Source organism: Magnolia sinica, chromosome 10 (genome assembly GCF_029962835.1).
Source record: "Magnolia sinica isolate HGM2019 chromosome 10, MsV1, whole genome shotgun sequence".
Taxonomy (NCBI): domain Eukaryota; kingdom Viridiplantae; phylum Streptophyta; class Magnoliopsida; order Magnoliales; family Magnoliaceae; genus Magnolia; species Magnolia sinica.
This window is the reverse complement of record NC_080582.1, coordinates 76,014,433-76,022,951: the sequence shown is the minus strand read 5'-3', so window position 1 is coordinate 76,022,951 and position 8,519 is coordinate 76,014,433. Positions and strand designations below refer to the sequence as shown.

At 37.7% G+C, this 8,519-nt stretch overlaps 1 protein-coding gene across 1 annotated transcript; it reads right to left on the bottom strand.

Annotated features, from left to right (window-relative positions):
• Positions 1-5,246: 5,246 nt before the first annotated feature.
• On the bottom strand, positions 5,247-7,723 carry LOC131217602 (putative receptor-like protein kinase At3g47110). The gene is made up of 2 exons (XM_058212543.1): positions 5,341-7,723; positions 5,247-5,266 (listed from the first exon to the last, which is right to left on the bottom strand). Exons 1-2 carry the CDS (start codon positions 7,721-7,723, stop codon positions 5,247-5,249), a joined length of 2,403 nt encoding a protein of 800 aa, XP_058068526.1.
• Between the last annotated feature and the right edge of the window lie 796 nt (positions 7,724-8,519).

Here is an 8,519-nt window from a genome sequence, read left to right as displayed (position 1 = left end):
ATAATTTTTGACCGATTCCCCAGGCAACTGCCGAAAACGAGCAAGATCGGCCATGAAAATTTCTCTGTCCTTATAAAAAAATTAAGCATGAATTTTTTCTTTCATCTCTTACCAGTTTTCTATGGAATTTTGTACCAAATTGGAATACCAAGTAAAAGATACAGTGAGTGAATGACCTAATAGTTGTAATTTGTAATACTCGTTATTGGCCAATTCTCTACATTGTATAGTGAATTGACTATATGTTCTACGGTCAATTGACCTGTATCACTTATAAATAATGTAAATTTAAGTCAATAGTTCCTCGATAACGGATATTGTCACTCGATCCAATCAGAATATGGTTTATGATAAATTAGAGTAGTAATTTGGCCGTGAACTTGTCATGCTACATCCTAAACTAGTTTCACAATTTAGTTACAGTCCAAATATTGTTGTGGAGCAACTGGAGGTACTTAAGGACCATCTTGATAGTGTTATTCATTACACGATTGATTCTTGGGCAAAGGGTACCCCTAGGCATCCCTTGATTCTTGGCCTTATGAACAACATTCCTATTTTCATGCTCAGGACGTCTGAAATCTATCGGTGGTGGTGAATTTCATATATCGTGAATAGAAATACGTTAAGAATGTTTGAAATCTATCGGTATCGATGGATTTCGCACATCCGATATCATACCAGGGATTAGAACAGGTGATATGTTTCGTTGTAATGGAAGTGTCTATGGCATTGGCTGAACTGGTGGTATAGGTGCCTGATTTTCAACATAACTTGCATTGGCCTGTTGCTGAGGTGCACTAAATGCGCTATTAACAAACAAAGCCACCAACTGATTTATGCTCTCGCTGTGGCCGGTTATCCACCTGTTGAAGACCTCGGCCTGAATTTGTGATGGTTTAGCCTAAACTCACAATTGTTCAGCCTAAACTTGTGATAATTTTGCGATATGCCGAATCTCCCTTTACATATCAACCACCCTACCTAACATAATCTCAAGAGGTTCAACCTGGGATGTCGATGGTCTGTCTGATTTAATGGAAACAACACCAAAGTAGGTGGTGGATCTCATTGCTCAGACACTTGTTGGACTTGCACCTCTTCCTCATGGGTATGAGGCTTGTTAGCCACAACAATTACGACTGTTATAATATTATGACCACCTCTCCAGCTCATGATTCTGAACGATTACTGCACACGCAAATATACTTGCATCAACCAAATGTTATAACAATCAAGTAATTTGTAGTCCCAGTATGCTAAAAAATGTTGGCTCTTGCCAAAATTGTTGGTTGACTGGTGTACAATGAATATTTCTAACAACCAAGCAGTTTGTGGTCCCACCGAGCATATGCTAAAAAATACCGGTTCTCGATTTATTTTTAATTATGTGGGCATGTTAGAATTGATACAATGACTTGATTTACACTGATTAACTTTGACTCTAAGTGCCAAAATAAGCAGATATGTCTGTTATGAACGTATATGACCAAAATATGAGAAGATCAGTTGCTTGCTCAGCCACCTGTAAAAGTTTATAATGATCAGGCGATAATCAGAGGGTGGAGTTGTTCCTCTAAAGGTGGGTTACTATGTGCTTTCCAAAAGAAAAGACTTTTAGAATAATAGTGTAAATTAAACGAAAGGCAAAAAAATTACAATCGGTCACTGAGAGCGACTGCAAGAATGCGTCTCTTGAAAGAACTGCTTGATATTTGATAGAGAACAAATCTATTGTATGAGTGTAGACTCGATTTCCAATTAAAGAATATAACTTTGGATTACTGCTACTCCTAGCTAGGATATGCTGAAATGAAATAAATTGATAGATAAATTTGTTTGTTGGGTTGTTAATTTGTTGGATTGTTTGATGATGTTCTTTCGTCGCATCCTTCTATTATTCTGTTATTTATAGAGCTATGTTGCATAGTACTCTTTTAGATCCTTCTTTCGTTACCGCAATGGTTACAGTAGCCACAAAGTCTTTCTAGATCTGTTTTTGTTTATTTATTTATTTATTTAAATTACGTTCTTCTCTTGAATATCTCTTTAGATCCTTTTTCTTGTTATGTTTATTCTTTTTCACTATTCCTCTTTCTCACGCCTCTTGGCCACTTGCTTTACCTTTATTAGCTAAGGTTTTGTTTTGGTTCTCCTCATTGCCTTTTTGTCTTAAATAGCTTGACTTCCTTCTTATATGTCGACCGGAACATCTTGCCGACCACCTATTGACATATAAAATTAGACTTACCTTGGTTGTAAGCCCATAAAAAGTGTTGCAGATCTTTGAAGATCTTTTTTTCCATTTCCTATTTCTCATACAATGCCACATGTCACTTCCTTATTCACTTTCCCTGGAATTTTGAAAAATAGGGTACAAAACCAGTACAATTAATCACACTTCCCTTTTCTTTTCTTCTTCTTCTTCTTTCCCCACAAAGGTGGGAGCACACCATTTATAACTTCACTTGATTAAAAAATGGCTTTACAACCAATGGAGTGGACACTACAAAAATCAAAGGGCCTCACTCATTATATAAAAACACATAGCATTGAGGTGAAGAAAGAAAACAGCAGGCCCAACAAGATACACAGCCCATAAAAGGATCCAGCTACAAAGAAAAACAAGAAGAAGTAGAGAGAAAGGGGCACAGGGCCTCCAAATGCAATCTACGCAAGGCAAGCAACTCCTAACCTAATAATAGACCCCCACTCACAAACATCAAATAGCCTGCACCATCCCTAAACACCTTCAACCCACGTGCTACATGCATTTAAATCCCATCGCTAACATTCACAATCTAGCATGAATAACAGACCCCATTCACAGACAGCATTAGCACTGTAGCATACACATGCATCTTCCTGGCAACAATTGACCTGCAACACCAGCTAGCAATCCACCCAAAATCATCCCAGTCACACTATTAATTTTTATTTTTATTTTCCCACCTATAATTATATTGATAACAGGAAAAGCATGTGCATCCAGTACTCAGATGGGCTCAAAAAAAAAAAGAAAAGAAAAGAAAAGAAAAAAAAAAAAGCCACACTATTATAACTGATTACATATATCTAAAGCTTTTCTTGAGAAAAATTCAATGCAGTTTTATTTTATATTAGAATCTTCCTCAATGTAACTACTAATATAAACTCAGTATTTAATTAGGTAAGAAGATACTTCACAACAGTAGAGGCCTGATTTATCTCTGACGGTGAATCCCAATCTGGAGATATGAGTCTCTAATTGCATGCATTTCCATGACAACGTCTTTCATCTCCATTCGTTCCCTTGGTGACTCCGCAGCACATGATACACCAATTCTGACCAATGAAACCAAGCAATCATGCATTCTATTTCTCAAATTGTTATGATTTTCACTACCTTGAATAGCTTCAGCATCTTCCAAGAGAAGTCTTGGATCTATAATCTCCATTACTTGGGAAAAGCTGATTTTGCAAAGAGAAGAAGGCTGAAATTATCATTAAACATGTCATCAGTTGGCCGCTTTCTGTTGAGCATTTCCAGAAGAAGGATCCCATAACTGTAAACATCTCCATGTGTGGATGCCTTACCACCCATCCCGTACTCTACAATTTTACAAATGTTTCATATTTGAAAGTTAGGCCACTATTTAGAGAAAGATAAAAATAGGAGTTACATATTGAGAGGAAGAAAGTGAATGTTTCATTTAAACAATTAATAATTCTACTTTTACAAAAATTTAAAATTTCTGAAAACAAGGAATTAGTCTTAACATATTGATTAAATCATTGCATTATGAATGTGTAGTCAATCCTAATAAATAGAAAATATCCAATAAATTGAACAAGAATCCATTGTATTTTGTTATTCTGAGTGTTTCATGAGTAGAGAAATAATATGTTCTTTGTACCTTGACGTAAGGATGGATGTGATGAGGTCGAACACCGTCTTCCCCAAGGATAACTACTCTGAATCAATGAAGCTTCCCTGGACTCCTCACAGAGATTCCTCGAATCCACGAGGGATGAAAACAGAAATAATTTCTAATAATTCGAAATAAATTGATTCATGATGAAAACGAATTTACAATCCTTTAAATAATGATATAAAACCTAGCCAGGAAGAAGTTTCAGACTCAAACTCCCTAAAAATGTGACTTACTATAAATAGTAAACCTACTATTTATAGATGGTCATGATTTCTACTAGACCATGGTTTTTGGCTAAAAGTAGTAAGTTTCTAATTTGGGCTAACCACATTATTCTCCTAATTTTTCTAAGCCTTCTTGATGTTGGGCATGATTCCTAAAGCTCAAAGGATCAATAGTTATGATCAAACTAAAACTTACTATAAATAGTAAAAATAACATTAAAAAGTACTTTCGATCCTTGATCTGATGGAATCTCACAAATCTGGAGTGGGCAACCCGACGTAGTGGGTTGGTTGGCTAAAGTAGCTTCTCATACCCCAAAATCATATAATGTACGTCAAATAACTCATTCTGGTCTGTGAGATATGCCTGCTTTAGTGTTGTGAGAGTCGTGATCACTTCTGCCTTTGATCGGGCCTTCTCTGGTCCATATTAGCCATGAAAGCGTCCGCGACCCACTCTACATCACTTCGTACAGTGTGAATTCATGTTGGGCCCAAGGTAGCCTACATTTAATCATTGTGTACCCTTGGATAAGAGTGGTCTACCATGAATTGCTGGTGCCCATCAAATCACCTCGATCGAATTATCAACGCAATTCACAAAAATGCATGTTCTCAATTGTATATATATGATCTCCCCACAGAAATCCATACCTTCAATTTGTAATGGACAATAGCTCATCATCACTAAACTAGAATCAAAATTGTCAAATTCTTCCATGTTTTAGGCTTTCTTCTCTATCAAGAGTTTGTATTAATTTCATTTATTTGATTATTTAATCAATATCATTCTTAACAAACTTCACCATAAGATTAATATAAGGAAAATTACCAATAATTTTGCAAGATAAATGAATAAAAATGAAAAACAAAAGGAGGATTAAAAACCCTACCTGGAGGAATATACCCAATCGATCCCTTAATCCCAGATGTGCTAGTTTGAATTTGGGAGCAACTTTCTGCAGCCTCTGACAAGAACCTTGCTAAACCAAAGTCACCCACATGGGCAACCATATCATCATCAAGAAGAACATTGCTTGGTTTTAGGTCACGATGGATGATCGGTACTTGGGAATGATGATGAAGATAATATAATGCCGAAGCCACATCAATGGCTATATTTAGCCTCTGAGTAAGATTCAAATTCCTCAAAAATTGAGGTTGTTCATCTACATTTGGATGCAACCACTTCTCCATACTACCATTAGGCATGTACTCAAAGACCAGAGCTTTGAAATCATTGCCATAAAAATCAATGCCTGAGCAAATTGTTAAGATCTTGACAAGATTTCGATGTTGTATATTTCTTAATGCTTCGCATTCGGCTGCAAAACTCTTGAAAGCTGCTTGTTGTAGGAGGTTGAGTACCTTCACTGCAACAAATGTTTGAAAGTGTTCTAGAACTCCTTTATATACATAACCAAAACTTCCCACACCAATTAAATTAGCTGAAGAGAAGCCATCTGTTGCTTGAACGAGATCTGCATAAGAAACTTGTAACCACTGATTCTCTACAGTTGACAGAGAAGAAACTTTCTTTGGAGGATTTCTTCTCCAACAAAGCGCCGCAGAGATACACAACAAGAGAATCGAAGATGAAACCGTAATAATAACTGTGATTTTTACTCGGCGAGCAAACGAATTTCGTCGTTTCTTAGAAGCTTGCTTAACGCACGCCGGCAACTGTAGTTCTGGTATACCACCACAGAGTTTGCTGTTTCCAACAACTGAAATTGCGCTCGCAATTTTAAAGATTCCTTCTTTGGGCACTTCACCCTCGAAATTATTGAATGACAAATTCAAACGCTCTAAGAAAAGAAATTCTTCGAAATACTTTGGAATTTGCCCAGAAAAGTTATTTTTTGAAAGATCCAAAAATCTTATACCTTTTAAAGCACTTAAGGACTGTGGAATGGTTCCTTGAAGCAAGTTACCATTCATACGTAGGTTTTCCAAGCTTTGACAATTTCCCAATGTTTCTGGAATTTCACCCGATAGTTTATTCTTCGAGACATCCAATCCCCAAAGATTTTCCAAATTAGCCACTTCCATTACCAGGGATCCAGTGAATGAATTACCAGACAAGTTGATAAATTTCCCACTGATTTGCTTGACTATCGTACCTGTGAGGTTATTTGCTGAAAGATACAATAATTCCATGAACCTCAAGTTCCCGAACGTTGATGGTATGTTTCCATGGAAATTATTTCCATACAGCGTAAGTCCGTTCAATCGAGTGATGTTACCTATTGAAGATGGAATTTTGCCCGAAAGACTATTTCCATGAAGATACAATGCTTGCAATCTATTAAGCTTCCCCATGCTGCCTGGAATAGTACCCTTCAAGACGTTATCTAACAAAGAAAGTCCAATCAAGCTAACGAGATTCTCAATTACCTTTGGAATGGATCCATATATCTGGTTTCCTCCTAAGAGTAATTGTCTTAACTGGGAGGAGAGATTAGCAATGGACACAGGCAACTCGCCATACAGATTATTATTGCCTGCACTTATCTCTTCTAAATGAGTGCAGTTAGTCAGTGAAGTAAGGAAGATCAGGTCATCACCCTCCCTTCTTCCAAGCTGATTCTCTGCGATTCTGAAAATGTAGAGAGCCGGAAGACTCCCTAGATTCACTGGCACTGGTCCACTTAAATTGTTGAAGGCAAAATCGATAAAACGGAGTCCAGACGCATTGGTCAATGAAATTGGAACCTTTGCAGTGAATTGGTTTCCTCCTAGCAAAATACCTTGCAGGTGAGGAAATGTAAGGCCTATGTTGGATGGAATGTTTCCATGCAGCTGATTACCTGCCACGCCAAACCACTGGATGGAAGAGAGATTACAAATCGACGGAGGAATTGTACCTGAGAACTGATTTACAGATAATTGAAAATAGATCATGCTTGATAATTGGGCAAGCTGGTTTGGAATTTGCCCACTGAAATTGTTACGCCATAGATAAAGAGTTGTGAGAGAGGAAAGGTTCCCAAATGAAGGTGGAATGCTTTCTGTGAGATTGTTGAGGCCGACATTAAGATTGGTGAGCTTTGATAAAGAGCCAAGATCGGCAGGAAGTTTTCCAGTGAGCTGATTTGATGCGATGTTAATGAATATGAGTTCTGAGCAGTAGCTCAGATTGGATGGAATTTCTCCTTGGAGTGAATTTTCTTCAAGGTTGAGAATCTGAAGACGGAACAAACGGGTGATTTCTTGTGGGATTTGGCCTTGGAATTTGTTGCTTGAGAGATCGATTCTTCTCAGGAAAGAGAGATTTCCCAAGTGAGGTGATAGGTGGCCCACCAAACTGTGGCCCGTGAGGTTCAAGATCGTGACCCTTTGATGATGGGTGCGACTGCATGTGACTCCCTCCCATTGGCAGAAATGGAGAGAATTATTCCATAAGGTCAAAACTCCTTGAGAATCTTCGGAAATACCATCTTTGAATGCGAGCAATGCGAGTCGATCGGTCTCATTTTTCAACGTAAATATCGAGGGTGAGGAGGAGAGGATGGAAGAGAGAAGGATTGCACGGAAGAGAGTAAATGACCAAAATACCTTAAGATTTGAATGTGGGAACTCCATTACGTGGATTGGAGATGAGATGATGAATAAGGAAAAGAGTGCGGATCCTCTGCCTCCCGGAGGCAGGAACTCCCTGCCTCCAGCGTTTTCATTGGACAACGTCATTGTAAGTGCCACGTCATTAATTTTTTAAATATATTAAAAGATACATTTAATAAGAACCGTAACGGAGACGTTAAACCGAAGCGATTTGCGCACTGAGTATCTCAGTACGGTAAACGTAATGAGCAAAGTCTGTGGAGCCCACCGTTATTGTCATTCCTGCATTGTATCAACTCCATCCATCTCTTTTATCATCTAATTTTAGGGTTTTACAACAAAAATTAATCATATCCAAAGATCAAGTGGACCACACCACCTGAAACCGTGTGAATTGAATTCTACGGTTGAAAAGTTTTTGGGGCCCACGGAAGTTTTATATCAAGATGATATTTGTTTTTTCCATTCATCCATGGCTTTGTGATCTTATGAACAGTTTGGATGAAAAATAAAAATATTTGGGGACATAGAAATACTTCAATGGTGAAAATCAATACTTCCATTGTTTCCTTTGGTATGGTTTACTTGAGCTTTTGTTATACTTTAGTTTTGGGCTCAACTCCTAAAATGATATGAAAATATAGATGGACGGCGTGGATAAACCACATGAATTCACAATGGGCCCAATAGAGTTTACTCAGTACGATAAGACTCGGTACGCAATCCGATTTCACGTTTTTGCAGTAAGATCCCGCGCAAGGATTCCAGATGGGCCTACTGTGACGTTTGTGATAAATCTAACCCGTTTATCCATTTT

What these genes read in the sequence shown, in the direction of transcription:
- LOC131217602 (XM_058212543.1), bottom strand. Translation starts at nt 7,723, where the DNA reads ATGGAGTTCCCACATTCAAATCTTAAGGTATTTTGGTCATTTACTCTC. An exon ending in CTTTGAGTACATGCCTAATG is followed by an intron (nt 5,267 to 5,340) that starts GTAGTATGGAGA and finishes AATCTTACTCAG; the next exon opens with AGGCTAAATATAGCCATTGA.